Source organism: Eleutherodactylus coqui, chromosome 7 (assembly GCF_035609145.1).
Source record: "Eleutherodactylus coqui strain aEleCoq1 chromosome 7, aEleCoq1.hap1, whole genome shotgun sequence".
Lineage (NCBI taxonomy): Eukaryota > Metazoa > Chordata > Amphibia > Anura > Eleutherodactylidae > Eleutherodactylus > Eleutherodactylus coqui.
The window spans coordinates 132,878,033-132,898,433 of NC_089843.1; the positions used below are offsets into that span (position 1 = coordinate 132,878,033).

General features: G+C 40.2%; 1 protein-coding gene across 6 annotated transcripts in view; it reads left to right on the forward strand.

Moving 5' to 3' along the window:
- Positions 1-20,045, forward strand: part of INPP4B (inositol polyphosphate-4-phosphatase type II B) — a 519,946-nt gene extending 499,901 nt beyond the window's left edge. For 5 of the 6 annotated variants that reach the window (XM_066573709.1, XM_066573708.1, XM_066573704.1 and 2 more), the window contains one exon: positions 18,723-20,045. In XM_066573709.1, coding sequence (XP_066429806.1) covers positions 18,723-18,855 — 133 coding nt within the window. In that variant the 3' untranslated portion in view covers positions 18,856-20,045. The remainder of the gene's footprint in view (positions 1-18,722) is intronic. The other variant, XM_066573710.1, reaches the window with a different exon arrangement.
- The last annotated feature ends 356 nt before the right edge of the window (positions 20,046-20,401 follow it).

The following is a 20,401-nucleotide window of genomic DNA, read 5'->3' on the forward strand; positions in this document are numbered from 1 at the left end:
ATGGATCTCAGAGCTGGAGAGCTAACCATCCACAAAGAAATCTCTGAACATTACATGGCTAGCCCCGATCCCAGTCTCCTCAGCACTACATCCATCACTCTTTCACTATCTATACTAGAACCAATGACAGAGGAAGAAGTCTCAAGACTGCTTTCCGCTGCCTGCCCCACGACCTGCTCTAGAGACACCCTCCCCTCACACCACCTCCGGTCCCTTTCCCTGGCAGTTATTACCCACCTCACCACCATCCTCAACCTCCCCTGATCACTGGTATTTTCGCCTCCTCATTCCCTCCATCATTTCTCCCCTGCTAAAGAAACCAACCCTTGACCCAACCGATGCTGCCAACTATCAACACATCACAAACCTCCCCTATATCTCCAAACTACTTGAAAGCCTGGTCTATTCCCACCTTACACACTTTCTCTCTGATAACTCTCTCCCCAACCCCCCCCCAGTCTGACTTCCGCCCCCTACATTCTACCGAAACTGCCCTCACAAAAGTATCAAACGACCTGAGGATGGCCAAATCGTGGGGCAGCTACTCCCTACTAATCCTCCTTGACCTCTCTGCTGCATTTGACACTGTTGATCATGACCTCCTTCTTGCTATGCTTCACTCCATCCGCCTAAAGGACACTGCTCTCTCCTGGTTCTCCTCCTACCTCTCCTATCTGCTCTTTCAGCATCTCCTTTACTGACTCTATCTCCTCTTCGCTCCCCCTTGTTGTTGGGGTCCCCCAGGGCTTGGTCCTTGGCCCTCTTCTCTTCTCTATCTACACAGCCCCAATTGGACAAACCATCTACAAATTCAGCCTCCAATAGCACCTTAGGCTGATGACACCCAGTTATACACTTCTTCCCGCGACATCTCTGCACCTTTTCTCTAAAACATCACCGACTGTCCATCTGCTGTCTTTATCACCATGCCCTCTTTTTTTCTTAAACCTAACATCTCAAAAAGTGATCTCCTTGTCTTTCTGCTCTCAACCAGCCGACCTTCCCCCAACATCTCCATATCAGTATCTGGTACCATCATAACCCCCCTGCCTTGGGGTCACACTGGATTTGGACCTCTCCTTTACACCCCATATACAATCTCTGGCCCGAACATGCCACCAGCACCTCAGGAATATTGCTAAAATCCGTCCGTCACTCACCACAGACACTCTAAAGACACTCGTTGTTGCCCTCATCCATTCCCGACTCGACTACTGCAACTCCCTGCTTATTGATCTTCCCCGCACCAGACTCTCCCCTCTCCAATCCATATTAAATACGTCAGCTAGACTCATCTTCCTGCCCAGCCACTTCTCAGATGCCTCTGCACTATGTCAGACACTGCACTAGCTGCCCATACACTACAGAACTCAATTTAAACTCATCACCCTCACCCACAATGCTCTCCATGGTGCCGTGCCACTGTAATTCACTTCCATCCTGTCTATACATCACTCACCCAGCACTCTGATCTGCTAGCACTCTCAGACTAAACACCCCTCTAATACAAACCTTGTATGCTCGCCTTCAGGACTTCTCTAGAGCAGCACCAATCCTCTGGAATGCTCTACCCCAAAACTTCTGGACATACAGAACTTCAGATGCACCTTAAAGACGCATCTCTTCAAAGAAGCATACCAAACCTCCTGATCTAGTCCCCCACCCCCACAATATGCTCCCTGCCCCTTCCTATGACTTTCCACTTTTGCCTATTGTGTACACTTCCAGCCCCGTACCTCCTGTACTACCCCTGCCCCGTTTGTGTCCTAAAAACTGTATATCACATGTTATCGTCGCATTGCTATATCCCCCCTTGCTCCACCTCCTGTCCCTTTACCTTCTGTATCACCCCACATAATTGAATACTACTTGTAACTCTTGTAATTTCTGTAATTTTCGTATTGTTTGCGTTCCTCATGTGCCTTGAAAGTGCTGCGGACTAAGTTGGTGCTATACACATAAAGATTATCATTACACCAAAGTCTGAACATGCCCTTATAGTATTGTTTGACAATTAGCTATCTAAACCACTTATTCTCTCTAAGCATAGCAATAAATATATGTAGTGCCTTTAGTATACCATAAGCTGAGGATAGAAAGCTGCTCATAGGTGGATGAGGAGCACATCTGAACCAATAGGATGATATACTATCAACATTTATTCTTTGTAAATTTCCTTTGCTGCGTGTACTACAGTACTTGTCCTGCATGAACTTTCTCAGATTATCAGTAGATCAATATAAATTTAACCCTTTCCAATCCACTCTGACCTCTGAAGACATTATGATTTAAGACTGTACAGCTCCGATGTTGGAAGACGTCCGTTGGGGTTCTCTTACTGTATATTGCCAGCCTCTCTGCTGTCGGAGCCTATCCAGCGTGTCACCTCATGCAGTACTGGCTTTAGCCAGCATATAGCGCCGTTGTATAACGGCAGAAAAAGAGTAAGCCCCCTAGGAAAACTAGGATATAAATAGGGTTGGAAAGTTGCATCTACTGATAACTCCTTAAGTGCCAGGGTGTTTTGGTCCAAAAGAACCGGACACCTTTTAGGGATTTTACCCATGTGGTGGCTTTACAACCCTATTTTTTTTCTTCAACTACCAAAATTATTTTTGCTGCATTTTGTTTCCGTGACATGTAGGGCTATTTTTTTTACATCTTTTTTTATTTAACAGAATTTTTCTTTTCTTTAAAAAGCTAAAAAAATAAAATATTTTTTTAATTTATAGGTTTTTTCTTTTAATTAGTATATTTACACTAAAACAAAGTATGAGAAAGGGTTCCTTCATTTTGTTTCAGATGATTTGATATATAATTTGTATATTCTTGGATTACAGGATGCATATGGCAACGGTTTACGTTGGTATTGACAGTGGGTCGTTTTCTTTTTTTTTATATATATATACTTTTATTCTGTAATTTTTTTTCCTTATTTATAACAATTTTTTTTAACATTTATGTCCCTCATGACATCATATAAGTCCTCTGGGTGTCATTCACATTGTCTTTTTTTTTTCAGACTTTACCTTTGCAACTGGAGCATCCATAAGAGCCCCAGTTACAGGAAAAAACATAACTAACAGTGCTGATCTGGGTCTGCTAGGACCCTGCAGCTCTGCTAGGGCAGGGGGCATCTAGTGGTCACATGACCACCGGGTTGAATAGTGGAAGTGACATTTCTGCTTTCTCTATTAACTACATAGCGCTAATTGAGCACTATGTAGCCTGCAAGAGAAAAGGCAGAAGTGGTTAAAAACTGCTTCTGCCTTCTCCTCTGGGTCCTCAGCTGTAACTAACAGCTGAGGACCCAACCTGCTCCTGCTAGAGTGCTGGAGCTTTAATCCTGCACCATATTTTTACTATTGGCCAAGATTAAAGCCCAGGAACAATCCTTGTAAATTTATAGTGCTTGCTCCTTTTCGGGTTAATATGCCTCATTGAGGTCTACTGAATAATAGCTTTATTTTCCATTTTTTTCTGCCTTCAGTATCAAATCAAGCACATCTTGTCATTGAAGGTATTAGCTTCTTCTTTTTCCTTTAAATGAGCTAACCTTTTTCGGGAACACCAAGTTCCCTATTGATCTACACTTGAAGTCAGTTATAGAGCAACCTAATGACTCTTCATAAGTAAGCCTGTCTTCTAGCAGCATGTGAGTCTTGACAATTAAAGGGTTTTAATTTTTAGGTTTGACATAAATGCATAAGTTACTTGCTCTTGCAAGTCACGAAATCCTGTAGTCTTGCACATACAATAATTTATTAGGTGTTGTGGGGGAAATAATGATCTGTCTTGTGAACCTCAGCAGGGATGTAGATCGATATAATTATAAAGAAATGCCATGAATTACTGAGAAAACTGGATCAGCAGTTTCTGCTACCTGAGCAGAAGAGAACAGAAGAGACCAGTATTGCTTGCAGCGTACACATCACACCATGAAGTCACTGCCAAATAGGGAAATGGTCCAAAATCCTCAATTTCTTCTTGTTAGTAAAACTACCTTTAAACCTCAGAGGAATATATTTCTAAACTATTGAACACAACATAGCAGAGGTGCGGTCATGTCAACCTAAGCACACTTCTATTGCACCTGTACTATATCTTGCCAATTTATGTCATTTTCAGGATTCTTAATAGTGTCTTATTTCATGTTCAGCCCCTTAACGCGACAGGATGTAAGTTTATGTCATAACAGAGTAGTACTTGGCGCACCAGGACATAAAGTTATGTCATGTGGATGGAGAGGGCTCAGAAGCTAAGGCATTGCAGGTAAAAAGTCTTGATATGCATTATCATAGCTATCATAGCTGCTATGGTTCAAGTTCCCTACATGAATATAAAAAATGTTTAAAAAAATGTATTTAAGTAGTGGAAAAAAAATAACAAAAGAGACCTTTTTTGTGCACTGTTCCCTTTTTGTATTAAAAAAAATTAAAAATCCCACATATTTGATATTATCATATCCGTAACAACCTATACAATAAATTGAACAAACTATTGATCCTGCAGTGCAAAAACCGTGAAAAATACCCCATAAAAACAGAGGCAAAATACTTATTTTGTTAGTTTTGCCTCCCAAAAAACGCTATTGAATGACAGCTGAGAGCTGCCTCTGATTGGTCACAGCGCTCAGCCAATCAGAGGCAGTACTCACTCACCCATTCATGAATTCATGAATGGGTGAGTGAGAGCTGCCTCTGATTGGCTGAGGGCTGTGACCAATCAGAGGCAGCCCATTCAGCAGGCGGAAATCCCCCCAAAAATCGTTGCGTCCTCATGGCCAAAATAGGCAATTAAAGCAGTTATTAGTAATCTAAAGTGTTTAGTTATAGTAGATTTGACCCAAATCAGATAATTATTATTCAGCATGTAATAGTCAAATGTAGTTCTGTTTTACATAATAAACTTATTCACTCTAAGTTCTGATATGATAGATGATAGCCTAGACTAAAGCAAACTACAAAACATAACAAAATCACATAAGTGTAGTTTAACATAAAACACAGCAGTAGCAAAAATATCTCTTCTGAACTCCAAGCTCCTAGGTCTTGCCTATATTATACATTGCAACCCGCACCAGTTGCACATGGAGGACTAAGGCAGGGTTCAAGCTGTAATCTATATAAGTGGATCCTCACAACTTATTTTTTAAACACATTGGAATGATGTGTAGTGCAATACTATAGGATGATATGTCACTGCTGCAGGAGCATTAATATTGGGATCTTAGCTAGATCGCGCAGCAAGAAGAATCTACAGGCAGTAGGAAAGTTTTTGAAGACCAATCTCACTGGGTTAGATACTTAGTAAAGTGGAGCTCCCGGGGACATGTACTATATCAGGGACGTTGATTCTTTCACTGCAAGTTTCTAAGGTACTTTGTACATTGTATGCCACAGGAAATAACAAAATGCCTGCATGATACTAAGCTGTACAGGAAAACTTTCAAAAACGACGTCCTGTTCGCTGTTATGACTTCCTGCTCTGCAGCTATTGAGTGAAGCTTCATCTCACAGGCTTCCTGCTCTGACCTCCCCGCATGCACACAATACTGAGAACTCATGTTGGAAAGTCGCCGTCCTGGAAGCGAGTCTCGTCTTCAGCTTAACGGCATTTATTAATCAAGATGCACAGCAGAGCAATAGCTTGCCATCTTTAGGCAGAACTCTATGCACTATGTTCACAGTAGGGAGTAGCAGCAGTGGTATTCTTTGTGTAATGGCATAAAAACCATCTATAACAAAGAACAACACATTTTGCCATGACTAATTTATAATAATAGGAATTTCTACTCAAACTAATTCTCTCTATGCAAGTTTCCAATATAGGTAGTAAATATGCCAATATGTGTCATATATAACCAACTCAATGACGCATATGTTTTTTTATGTTTACGTCTCACCATAAAGCATCTTCTCAAGGCACTTCTAGCGACCATGGATAAATGAAGAGGTCAAGTAATTTTCTTTTAGTCCCTCACTGAAGGACACTTAGGGTCCTTTTATACGGGATGATTGTCGGGTGCTTCAGTGAGAATCCGAACATTCATCAATCAGTGTAAAAGGGCCCTTAGTCAATACAGAGATTCATTTACTGTACTGTACAATTTAATCATCACACTATTACAAGGTAGTTTATAGAAGGAGTTCACACAAAAAACAGTTGTTACGATAGTTGACCAAAAGACGTGATGTCTGGGTCATGCAAAGCCCAATTCTCTTTCACCTCGTAGGTTTTTGTTACTGTTTGCTCCTACATCTACACAACAAAAGCACAAAGAAACAGCTAAATGGAGCAGAGAGTGCTCAGTATTACCCATATTACAGCATATGTATAGGGCAGTGTTTCCCAACTCCAGTCCTCAGGTCCCCAACAGGTCATGTTTTCAGGATACCCTATAGTAAGAACACCTGTGGCAATGTCTGAGGCACTGACAATAATTCCATCACCTGTGCAATACTGAGGAAATCCAGAGAACATGACCTGTTGGAGTGCCTTGAGGACCAGAGTGCTGAAACACTGGCATAACGAATGGAGGGGGACTGCAGAGCTTGGGAGCTTGTGAGGAGAAGCTTTAGCTAATTGTTGCAGAGCTTTTATGGGGTTTTCATCTGCGTCCCTTTTCTGTATCCCAGGGTTTCATCTAAATTGGTGAAAACAGTATTCAGATGTAACCTTGAATGGAACCATAGACATTAATTAGTCAAAAGGAGAGCAAAGTTGCAAACTTTGGTCTCTTCTTGATAAGATTTCCATTCATTTATTTTAAAATAGCACGGTCAGCTGTGTTATGCTATTCTCCAAAATAAGCAGAAAGAAACAGAAACTTTGTCAAACAGAGACCAAAGTTTGCAGCCTTGTTTTCTGTTTGGCTGACTAAAGTTAATGATTCGGTTCGGGGTTCAATTTGAACAAAAATTTTTACCTATCCAGGCAAAACCCTGGACAGAGACAAGGGACACAGACAGTGGTGCACATAGAAGAGACAGGGCCCCATCACAAAAACTTAAATGGGCTCTCCACTATGGAGTCTGGTTTTGCCACCCAGGGCAGTAGAGCCTGGTTTTATTTCCAATCCCATGCTTTTTAAAATAACCTTCCCATCATCCGGTATTGTTTCCCATTCCATGGCACCTCCTTGTTTGCTAACAGTGCCGTTCTGCATGTGGTCTTGGTATCCACAAAAAAAGGGATGCTGCAATTATAGCTGGGGCCCCTTCTTTCCAAGGGCCCAATAGCAGTTACATGGGCTGCCTCAATGGTATGTACACTCTTGGATACAGATGGCAATGAGGTGTGAACACACCCTTAGTGATGTGAGAGAACAGCACAGAAACATGCAGCCATTTCTTATTTCCTGATGCACTGTGGTGGATCTATAGTATACCGTGCAGCTTAAACACTTGCACTTGAGGGCCCAGTGTAAAAAAATTAACAGCCCTGGTATGTTACATAGCCCTAGTAGCTCCATTTTCCTAATTATGAAAAATTTGCCTGGTGTTTCACAGTAAAGAAAAATGTCAGAACTAGAGATGAGCGAACGTACTCGAGTGCAAAAACACCCGAAAAGAGTACGTTCGCTCATCTCTAGTCAGAACTGTTTGTATTTGGGAGAGAAATTGCCCAATACATTGATAAATTTGGCTCGGAAATCATACAGTATTTTTGCTGAGTATGTAGTAGCAAAGAATCGGGTGCTTTTATCTGAATTTTGAATATATTCCAATAGAACCTCATTGGTTTATGTTTTTGTTTGGAAAGTAAAATATCATATCATTTTCAAATAGACAAAGACTCTATGCTGATTAATGGAGACATTCACATTAGACCCTTACTGTATCTAAAACCTTTATTTTTGAATCTAAAGTATGTTAACCCTTTCCAATCCACTGTCTGACGTCTGAAGACATTATGATTTAAGGCTGTACAGCTCCGATGTTGAAAGACGTCCGTCGGGGTTCTCTTACTGTATATTGCCAGCCTCTCTGCTGTCGGAGCCTATCCAACGTGTCACCTCATGCAGTACTTGCTTTAGCCAGCATATAGCGCCGTTGTATAATGGCAGAAAAAGAGTAAGCCCACTAGGAAAACCAGGATACAAATTGGATTGGAAAGGGTTAAACATGGAATGACAAGCCATCAGGGCATATACTCATCCTCTAAGGCAACGTCCACACAGTGCATGGATTCTCCACAGTGGAATTGCATGCAGAAAATACATAGCATTTACAGCAGCACATAGTGGAGGATACTTTGCTAAATCTTATCCACATGCCGTGATAAAAATCCACAGTATGTACATTGACCGGTGCAAATTTCAATTCCGTTGCATGTCAAGTTACACTGCGAATCTTTGACAAAATGCACTGCAAATCTGCCTGTAACGCCAGCAGAATTTTCCATGGATTTGTTACTGCATTGTCATCTTAAGGAAAATACAATCCATACGGATGTACCCTTACCCTGGCCCTAAATCTTCCATCTTAATATTTTATAGCTCTCTTGACATACTATTTCCTCCCAGCTAACTCATGCAAAATATGTATCGGCTTTATGTATAAGCAAATGAAATGAAATACCTAGCCCACCATTACCAAAAACTCAATTTCTCAATAGAAGTATGTGTGTGTTAAAATATACCTAACTTTCAGATGACTTTTCAGAATAAGGTATAACACTACGGTATTTCTGGCTATTATATATCTTGTATCCTGCATTTATCAGAAGGTTTCCCCTCTGTAGGCTGTATCTCTAGCTTTCAGTTCTCTTTGAGCTGGAAGGTGGAGACCAGTTGTTGTGCTGTGTTCTATACACTGTGCACAGAGAAAGCTTAACATTCTACTCCCTAACTGTAACAGAGAGTAATAACATCATCATATAGAACACTATAGAAGTATGAGCAGTGCAGATGTGATTTCAATAGCTATAACACGGTAAACTACCACTTAGTATTAGCTGCAGATACATCTGTGGGAGGTTTTTCCCTCCAGCAGTACACTCCCCATTCTCTTCTCCACAGACTTCATTAGGCAGTTCATCTATATGCAAAGCAAGCCAAGTGTTTCTACTGTGTGAGTTGAACAGTGCACCTCCACTGCATGGTAAGGGGTAAAGGACGGACAAAGATAGCAAAGAAAATTACTATTGATGTTTTATGTTTACATACGATGGCAGGTTTTAATCATAGAAATTAGCTCCATACAAATTGATCACAATTTAAACAGCAATGAATGCATTAATATTAATATGGAATAATACTTTAGTATATATTAATCAGGCAATTAGGATGGTGAAACCTGAAAATGGATGTAAAATAATTATATTATTTTTAGATACATCTATTCAGGGGCGTAACTACAGGGGATGCAGGGGATGCGGTTGCACCCAGGCCCAGGAGCCTTAGGGGGCCCATAAGGCCTCTCTTCTCCATATAGGGAGCCCAGTACTATGAATAAAGCATTATAGTTGGGGGCCCTGTTACAGGTTTTGCATTGGGGCCCATAATCTTTAAGTTACGCCTCTGAGTCTATTATTTACTTTGTAGAAATGAAAACAAGCCGTTCCTTCAGTATGTTGAATAGTGGATATTTCAGTGTGCAGAGAAGTACATAACAGGCTGTATAAGCGGTTCAGAAGCAATTGAAATGATAAAAACTGTTTAGCATCTATTCATTGGAATCCGCATAATAATTGTCTATTGATTTCATTAGGAATACAAAACTGCAATAAATCCCTTTACTATGAAAACTAGATATAATTGAGCCATTTGTTGTTTTTTACTTTTTTGTTTTACAGGAAGGTATTTACCTCAATGTGTTCTGTGCAGTTAGCTGATGAAGGCTAATCTTGTACTGCAAAATGACTTTGTACAGATGCACCAATGCAGAAACAGTCATATACTTCGAAATGATGAGACCGTTCTGTTAGTGGGGTTAACAATAACATCCAGTTATAGAAAAGGTTCGATGAGACAAATAAGCATATAAAACATTTTCATTGACTAGGTCCAGAGTCTGAGGCCACTACCACCTGCTACAAAGAAGCTGTTATTTCCCTTATTATTGGATTGCTCCCTACAAGTTACCACTAAGGGGCATTTTTTTCTTATTGGTTTGACCCAGAAGTGCCCAACTCTGAGTCAACCTGAGACTGCCACCTCAGTCTGCAGGATCGCAGAAGGGGGGCACTAAGTTGCCACCCAGCCTACAAGTCACCATTCCTGCACGCAGTGCAGATCTTGGGGGGGAGAGATTAGGAGTCACAAACTTATTAAAGCAGCATCCGCTGGACGGGAGCTGCAGATGAAGTGAGTTCAATGTTTCTCGGGTTGCTGCCCAGCTGGATGTCCACTATAGGGGACGTTGTTAATACTGGGGGCCACTATTACTACGGGGGGCACCATTACTGCTGTCACCCCAAATGGAGTCACTATTAGTACTGGGGCCATTAAGGGGGTCACTATTAGTACTAGCGCCATTACAGGGATCACTATTACTACTGGGGCCATTACGGGGATCACTATTACTACTGGGAGCACTATTACTACTGAGGCCATTGAAGTTGTCACTATTACTACTGGGACCCTTAATAGTTCAAATATGTTTTGGGTATTTTGTGTATTCAATGCCTGTAAAATGAGTGGGTTTTTTATTGGGGGGCAGGGGTGACAGTTCACACTTTGCCTCAGGCAGCATAAAGGCTTGGGGCATTCCTGGATGATCAATCAGATGTCTTGAGTTAATCTCATATTTACTTTCTCTGAGCATTCTCCTTCCCCTTCTTCGTGTTGCCATATTTTCTACCTGTAGCATCTCTTTCAAATCTCCATCAGTCACCTACACCTGATTTATTGGCTTTGTCCTTCTATGTCATTTAATCCTCATGATAACATAGGTTCATAACAAATTAAGGACTTTTTTTCTCCTCTGCCTCTTACATGCTATTTTCTTTTCTGCTAGAAGATCTATGCACTAACTTTCCTGTAATACTATTCTGTTTGTTCCTAACTTCTCCCGTCTAACAGCGGACAAGCCCAGGGAATTCTGAATGAGTCGGATGATCCAGAAAAAGGCTGTGTAGCAGATAACAAGCCAACCTCTCGCCACTTCTACCCTGTTGCTCTGCTTCTTGTCAGCTCACACTTGTTGGTTGTGTGGCTAATCCTGAGTCTTGCATTGCTATTAGCCAAATATCAATAATATGCACTTCAACTTCTCTTTCTTTTACCAATAGCAATGTCCTTAGTTTGTAAATGATATCTGCAGTTCTTTGTACCTCAAATGTTTTCTCTGTAGCATTACCTCTGTGTTCTTTTCATTACATTTGCATTTATTTGTTCATGTAGATCTAGTATTGTATTCAGATTACTTTGTGATATCTGTTGAAATGACTGGAGGAAGAAAGTATAATTCACATTCTGTTGCCTCATCTTGATCTTAGGGCTTATTTCCATTGATTTGTTCTACTTTGTTTCACTTGAAAGCCTCATTGATATGACAATTCTTATACAAATTGGGCCGCAGTTTTCATTTTTTGACAAAGATCAATGGAATGGAGAATAAGGTTGATCAAAATAGCTTGTTTTATTAATATGAGTATATATTCTTTGCCACGAGCTTTTTATTATATAATAGTAGTATTTTGCACTCATGTAACCTGCTGTATTGTTTAAAGGACACTTATGAAAATGTGTGTACAGGGAAAAAAAGTGATATAAGCCATATGAGACATTTCCAAATGCATTTTTCTTCTATATGTCATGCATACAACAGAGCCGTGTGTGGAAGGTTGTAGAGCAGCAGTCTGATGTGTTGTACATTGGAAATATGAAACAATAGAAGCAGTGCCTGTAGGGGAGAACACCTTGACATGCATCGGATGGTACATGTTTGTTGTCATGATTTCTCCATACACCTTCAACTAACGGTGCAATCAAGAAGTAAGAGAAAAGCAGTCAGCTCTTATGGGTGAACAATTTCCTCTATTCTTTGGATTTAAGAACCATGTTTGAACCTAAAGATGGAATCTCACATAGAAGCACAGTTGCGTAGAAGTACTGAAATGGTCTTTCAGCTTCTTCACAGGAATGACATATTATTGTTGCTGAGCTGCTATCATGCTTATTAGAAATTGTTCTCTCTATTCTTTGCGCTGGTGTGATTCCCCTAAGGTGCCCTATAATTCAGGGGAACCCACTGATTTTAGTGGGACCAGCCTACTGTTTAATGTATATAGTTGTGTCCTAACTCTCCCGAACAGCAAATAATGTCCATGTCTAATAAGTTATTCCTTGTTCTAGAATACATAACCTTAAAGGGGTTGTACCAAGATTACAAGTTATCCCCTTGTACCAAAGGATAGGGGATAACTTGCTGATTGGTAGGGGTCTCACCGTCGAGAATGGGGGTCCCGTGTCCATCATCCGGTCCCGTGTTCCCTGTCCTCGTCATTGAGAGGTTACTGCCCGCCATACAGTGAGGATGAGACTGATCAGAGCTTTAGTCGCGCAAGCGCTGGCAATCCATTCACTTTGAATGGCAAGCATTTGGGTATTTCTGTCGCCCCATTTAAATAAATGGAGCGCCCCCAGCCAGCGCTCCATTTATTCTATCAGCACTATGGGAGAAGAAGCAAACCCTACAGTTACAGGCTTAGGGGGACACAGGACCCCTGTTATTGAGATCTGGGGGGTTTCAGTGGTGAGAACCCCACCAATCAGTAAGTTATCCCCTATTCTGTAGATAGGGGATAACTTGAAATCTTGGTACAACTCCTTTAAGGTATTGTGCACACAGCAAAGCCATGTGCATGGAGTCAATATGGCAGCACTTGGAATACATACAGTTGTGTGCTATAGATATATGGACACTCCATTGCTTCAATATAGCACTTTAGTCTCCCTTTAAAGCCCTAGACCATGCCATGATCTTTTTTTATGCAGATTCCATGTGAATCCATAGGAAAAAAGTACAGTTTGGCAGCCGCTTATTCCCTTTTCCCCACTGAAAAGACGTGCACTTCTGGCCAAGCCACAAGTGCATGCGTAAGTGAGGATCAAGAGGAAGAGCTTGTTCGTCTGACAGCTGTCTGAGATATACGGACACCTGATATCTGTGTGGCCGTGAAGTAGAAATGTTTATATGGATATTGACTGTTTCCCTTATTTCTAGATACTCCAGCAATCCATAGTTGTGGTTGTTTGTTAGTATTGCAACCTTCTTTAAGCTACCTGTACACATACTTTCTGTGGTGGTCCACATTGTCTGTTGCGGCATAAACCTGTGTGGTGACAAGGCAGTATTCCACTTTCTCATTTCATCTTAGGAAGCCCACGCTGCTTGCTCTTTTTGAATTCATATTCCTTAAAACCATACATATTCAATTATACGTTGCAGTACACAATTTGGGGGATTTCATATGCAAATAAGTAGAACTAGACTCAAAGGTAGCCAGATGTCTTATTCAGAGATCATACAATATATGAAGCTGCACTAGTAACTTGTATCCTGTTCATTAACGATGAGTTCAGATGTTATAGTTTCCTCTTCACTTAAAGTATTTTATAAGCATGCCAGAATGATATACTGCCATGTGTAATATTCGTTTTAGAATACATTACCTTAAAGAAACCTCATCACCTAATCCTACCTATCATTTTAGTTCAAAACTCAATAGCCTCCTAAATAAAAGTTAAACTAATTGAGATGCATTTAAAAAAGTTTTAAAAAGGCCTCATACCGCTATTAAACTATTCCAAGAAAGTTCTGGCAGATACTTCCGATTTTCATCCTTCCCGCAACCCTCACAGAGTGCAAAGATCTTGGAGTGCAAAGTCCTACAAGATATCAGGAAATCTTCCTATTAAAACAGTTCTATTTACTGCTCAATCGATAAATTTAATTAATGCTTAGCAATCAATTACTTCTTTATTAAGGCAGTAATTGCTCTGTTTTACTCATAACGTGAGATCTCACTGTAAATTGCAAGATCTCATTTTACAACACATTCTGGTGCAGCGGGGGATGGTAAGTGGGACGCAGGCGATCCTGAGAGGACAGAAACCTGTGTCGGTCTTACTTTTTCAGAAACATAGCAAAAGTTACATGGCATCCAACTACATCTTCCCCTAAAATGCCATATATTCCTTCAACATGGTCTTAAGGTTAACAGATTTTAAAACTGGAGTATAAAAACATTAAAAATTATAGATATATTATAAAATAATTTTTCTTAATTTCACATGTACCTCAAATACTGAGTCGCACACCTCAACCCTTTCCAATCCACTGTCTGACGTCTTCCTACATTTTGATTGAAGCTTGTACAGCTCCAATGTCAGAAGATGTCTGACAGGGTATTCTTACCGTCTATGGCCAGCCACTTCGTTGTTGGAGCCAGCAGAAGGCACCATTGTATAACAGCAACAAGAGAAAGCCTTTTAGGAAACCCTGAATCCAAAATTGGACTGGAAAGGGTTTAAAGTCCAATTAAAGTCTAAGGAGAACTGTCAGCATTAGCTCAGCCTCCGAGACAAGGTTTTGTTCAGATATGCATCAAGATTCACATTTATTATGTGCTCACTGGATAACATTGGCTTGTAGTTGGGTCTATCAGGGTTCAGTCATGGTGTCCATTATTTTAACAAAAAAGCTAGAATTTCATGCAGCACTAGTTTTCCTGCCAACAGAATGGAGCCTCTAATACAGATGTTAACAGAGCCTAGAAGCCCAATGTACTCGGAATCCATCATAACAATATATGGAAGTGCATTATTATGAATACCTACTGATACAAACCTTTCAGATTTCTCTACAATGAGCCAGAATCTTCATTTAACCCTTTTCAATACAATTTTGGATTTAGGGTTTCCTAGGGGGCTTTCTCTTTCTGCTATTTTACAATGGCGCCATCTGCTATCTAGAGCCAGTACTGCGGTATGGGACATGCCGGAGAGGCCCCCGATAACAGAGCAGCCAGTATTATATAGTAAGAATACCCTGCCAGACGTCTTCCGACATCCGAGCTGTACAGGCTTCAATCAGAATGTCTGAAGACATCAGACAGTGGATTGGAAAAGGTTAAACTGGCTGCGGTATACTTTAAACAGGTTGAGCCTAATCATAGATTATATGCAAAATCTTCATTATATCTTGTTTACTCTGTGGATTCTCTGCTGAGTTAAAAAGGTTCACGGCTTTCATAAAGCCAACTCCCTGCGTAATAAATGGCATTTTATCTAAATGAAAATGGTCAAATAAATTTTTCATGCTGTTCCAATTATGCATTATCAGTATAGTGAAATATAGATCTAGAAAGTTCCTTTGATGCCAACCTTAAGGTGTTCTATTATATACACATTTGATTCATTTCAACACCTGTCTAATCTATCAATTTTAAAGGAATTAGAACATTTGTGACAAAATATATATATTTCTATCAAACTGAGTTATACTGACAGCACAAAAACATAGTGGTTACCATAGGGTGAAGAAAGATGCACCCTCAGGAAAGTCCTCTTGGTCTGAGCATGCTCCTTGCCTGCTACACTATCATTTCTTTTGGTTTTTCCACGTCAAGCCAAATTCTGCCTTGTTGCCAAAATATTGACTTTGTATCACTTTGTGTTGGCTGTCCTAATACTTTTGTATGTTTTCTTTACTTTTACTTGTCTTTCTCCTTTCAATGCATCAGTTTAGGGAAGAGCAAACAATTTTTCTACTTTATGTCGATATGCACTTTCTCTTTGTAAAATATTTTTTTTTCTAAAAAGAAAATGATAAACTAGATAAACTTCAAATGTATTATAAATAATAGAGATGAAAAACTAAATTATATCAAATAATGGTTAGAATTTTATCTGCAAATCTATATGGCCAGATTCAATGAATGCCTTATTCTTTTATGTGAGAAGTAAAGATTTCGACTCCGAGGGAAGATAGTTCTGAATGTGAATATTTGTTGATACTGCTTAAAGATTAATGAGAGTTAGGACTGAACGTGCTTGACAATACTCATAGCCACTTACAAGATTAGTCTAGACACTTTCAGAACTGCTATAAACCGATAGCAACGCTGCTTATCTGAAAAGATATATCATTTATCATGGGCCAGCACTTGACCACAACCACTAAACCGTGATGGTTTGGGCAGGCAATTAGATGGTAAGCTGTCCTTAGACAGAATAAGGTTGTGTATGCGTAAAATCTAGTACTTAACATAATATTGTCTCCATTCGGAATACAGGCTCCACTTAGCACTTTTTCTCATTTTGAAGCCTCAAAATGAAGATATTTTGTAATGCATTTTACAAATGTTTTTGCTTTCAGTTCTTTTAGTATATAAGGGTTCTGGAAAGACCCTTGAGAACACTTTAGTTTCTAGAGATCTATAATTACAGATGATCAGGTAGAGGAAGCAATCAGAGACAAATTGCTTTCTTATACATGTTGCAAGCATGTTTAACATTGTTCATATGGAAATGTAGTACAATAGCTAGTCATGTCCAATCAAAGCTCTAAATAGCCCAATAGATTTTTTTGTAAGTTTTTCTATGATTATCATATTTTCCAGCGTATAAGACGACTGGGCATATAAGACAACCCCCAACTGTCGACTTATACACCGGGAATATGCTGTAGAATAAAAAATCAATACTCACCTCCCGTTGCACTGCTGCAGGCTGTCACTCCCTCCTCCATGTCGGCAGAGCATTGCTTTCTGGATTCAGGGCTTGAATGCCCCGCCTCCAGAAAGCTAATCTCTGATTGGCTAACTCAGTGCAGTGTCAGCCAATGAAAGCTGGCGCTGCATTAACCAATCACAGCCATTCAATATCTATATACTGAAATTCAGTATATAGATAAAACACTTCTACTTCAGGTTTGGTGCTACCATCCACCCCTTCAGGCAGATCATTGTGTCTGCAATAACACTATTGGAATACAGAGGGCAGAACTGTGTTCAAGGAAGAACCTACAGAGACCAGGAGCCCCGTATCTAGTGTTATGGGTAACCTAAGAGAGCCAGTGGGTGTCGAAAGAGTGGGACTGCACTACAGGAGATCTCTAGTAGATTTAGGGGTATGGAGAGAGATCACTAAGTTCACCAACTAAAACTGAAATTTCAGTTTTGTCTGGAGTTTTCTTGTAAGGCGAGGTGCACACTAGTTGTGTGTTTGAATTGCGCCTGAGAGGTTCTGGACACATTGTACAGTACATGGACACAAGTGTGTGTGCTGTCTGATGTATGCAGAGGTTAAACACTGACAAGCATTTCTTGTCCATGAAATGAACAGGAATAGGACTTGCCATGAGTTATTTCACCGGCCATGTGAATAAATAACAATGCGCATGTCCTCAGAGGCATACAATGGGGTCATGTGCTGTCCATGGATTAGCATGGACAGCACATGGCCTAAAATACGCTAGTGAGTGGTAGGCCTAAGGCTGTGAAATGCAAAGCAGATATGCAATATTATAGTGCTGCAGGGTTTTAAATAGGTAGAGACACCAGGAATGCACAGACCAGTTTAGGTATTTTGGGTCCCATGAGTACGGATCAGCAATCTTGTCCTTCCTGCTAATTCTCCTCAATGAGAGGCTTTATTTCCATGAGTGTATATTGGCCCATCATTTTCATGGTCAGCCAATATACGCTGTGATCTGATGCATTGGATTCCAATGCATCAGATCACATGGACGTATTCCCATGGCGTAAAAGCACACGGCCAATATAGCACTGGGCATTTTTACGTTGGGCCCAAAAAATAGTCATGGACCTGTCTTTTGGGCCGGAATGGGAGCCAATGACAGCGGCCGTAGAAGGGAGGTGGGAGGGAGTATAGTGGTGTGGCTGCTAAACTCCCTCCCTCTTCTCTTCTTCCTCTCTAGCTGATTCCAATGGGAGGGGGCTGGGCGGGGGTTGCGCCGCCCCATCCTACCTTCTATTGCTGGCTGTGGACAAGGGGCGGGATGGGGGCAGAGCTAAGCTCACCCTCTTGTCTGCAGCCAGCAATGGTAGGAGGCAAGATCGAGCGGTGCTTGGCTCTGCCCCCTCCCATTGGAATCAGCTGGAGAAGAGAAGAGGTGAGCCGGCAAGGGGGAGGGAAGGCTCAACAGCATGGCGGCCTCGGCACATATGTGCTGGGGCCCATGCCGTGTGAATGGGCGCATAAATGTTAGATTTGTGCGCCCGTTCATGAGCTTTTATGCACTAGATGGTAGCATATATCGTCTGGTCATGAAAACGGTAGCCGATATACACTGGTGGGAATGAAGCCAGAGTCTGTGTTCCAGTGAGCATCTTAAACATGCTAAAACGCTAAAACATACCCACACCAGTTAGGATTATCCTGTGCTCATGTCTTACAGACATTTTCATTTTTATAGTCAGCGATAAATGTATGATTTTTCTGATTGAGTCAAGCAAAGTTTGGCCTAAATTTACGGAGTATTAGTTTCCTTTTATGTGGAGTACCTGATATTGAGTACATACAGTACATGGATCGAATGTTAAGTGCAGGTATGAGTATTTCTGAGGGCATTTTCTATATGTATCTGGCCTTTGGATTTAAATATGTAAGATGTATCATCACTTGTGAAAAAATGTATAGTTGAAACCTTGTTATTTTTATTCAAAGACTGCAACACTGCAATGAATAAATAAAACCTATTTCTGTACATCCTGTCTTATGAAGTTGTGCTTTCTTTTCCTCTTCCCAGAGAAGGATGCCGCATAGAGAATGTGATGAAGAATATCAAATGCAGAAAGTATGCTTTCAACATGATACAACTGCTGACATTCCCAAAGTACTACAGACCTCCAGAAGGGACATATGGAAAAGTTAACAATTAAGTGCACTTGAGAGATCTTACTTGTAGATCCTATCACTGAAAGGCACAGACTGGACAAGTTAGCATACTAAAATATAATGTTAACATTCCTTAGACAGAATCGAAAGGATCTTAGAAGGAACTGGAAGTGTTTAAAGCCCAGGTTCCTAACAGATCCACAAGAATGGGGCATCATTATAATCATGATATTCAAAAAAACACCACTTAACATATGATCAGATCTCATTAATATGCAAATGCCAGTACTGTAGCAGATGAAAGTGTAACTACCAAAATATCTCCCATTGTATTTAATACTAAAGACCTTATTATTGATGATAAAGGATCCATTTCTAAAGCTTGTTCTCTCTGAGGAAACCCAACTTCCTCAACTTATTCTCATTGCTCCTCAATCTTCAAGGTATTCTTTGAATGTATCCAGTTTGTGTAAATAGTTTTGAGAGAACATAATGACCAAATGGCACCACATACATATAACTTGTACATAATTATATGGTATTTATTTGTACATGTGATTGAGACTCGAGCCATGCTCTCACTTGGCTTCTTTTTGCCAACAGATGGAGGCATTCTCATGTATAGCAGACATTGCTTAATGCCGCGATATTGTAATTTATACCAAAAAACTAAAATAAATGTTTGGACGTATGAAGGTTTGTAATGGGGCATGTGTATCTATACTGACACAGGCACATACCTAAATATTCAATCATTTTAGTTTTGTTACCAAAAAAGGGAGAATAAGTTTTAATTGTGAATTTTGTACTGTGTTTTAGAGTTGATGTAGTGTTAAATCCAGTGGATTTTTTTATTACTTTTATACCTTTGAAACAAACTAGCCAGCAGGTTTATAACTGATGTATGTGGAAGTAACTCCAGCTGGTATTTGGAGTTATTTCCACCACTTTGCAGAGTCTGGCTGTGGTTTTTCATACATTTTTGTGTTCTAGCTCCATGCATTTTATTGATTTGTTGTTAGTGATGTCAGGACTTGGTGTCTTATCTTTCATACCATTCGCTTGTGTTCATGCACACGTTACAGTTATGTGCCAATTGAAATGTATTATTCTGTGTTTGAGTGTTTAGATTTGGGCCATCTTCAACTGTTGCGTTTCCCATATAGCCATCATTTGCTGTATCTCATGTGTATGTTTTTCTAATTTAATTTAAATAAATATTTTTGCTCTTTTTTTGTTAGTTTCTTTATTTGTTCTTCTCATGTTATTATCTAAGGAACATGTCAGAAATAACATCCACATTTTTCTGTATGGACACCATCTATTTCATCATCAACATTAGACGTTCATCATCGGATCTTGTATGGGTGATAGTATATCTCTAGTAGAGTTTTGCATGTGTTCTGGTATTTTTTTGGATTACCAAAGTATAGAAGGTGTAGGATGTTACCCCTCTTCTGGACTTAATAATTGATTCATTTCTAGATATATCTATTATAGAGACTAGAGCTTTGTTATATTGACAGAGAACTTTGGGGTTCACTGGCCAGACTAAACTCCTCTTGCTATAGACGGACTGAAGCTTGCGAA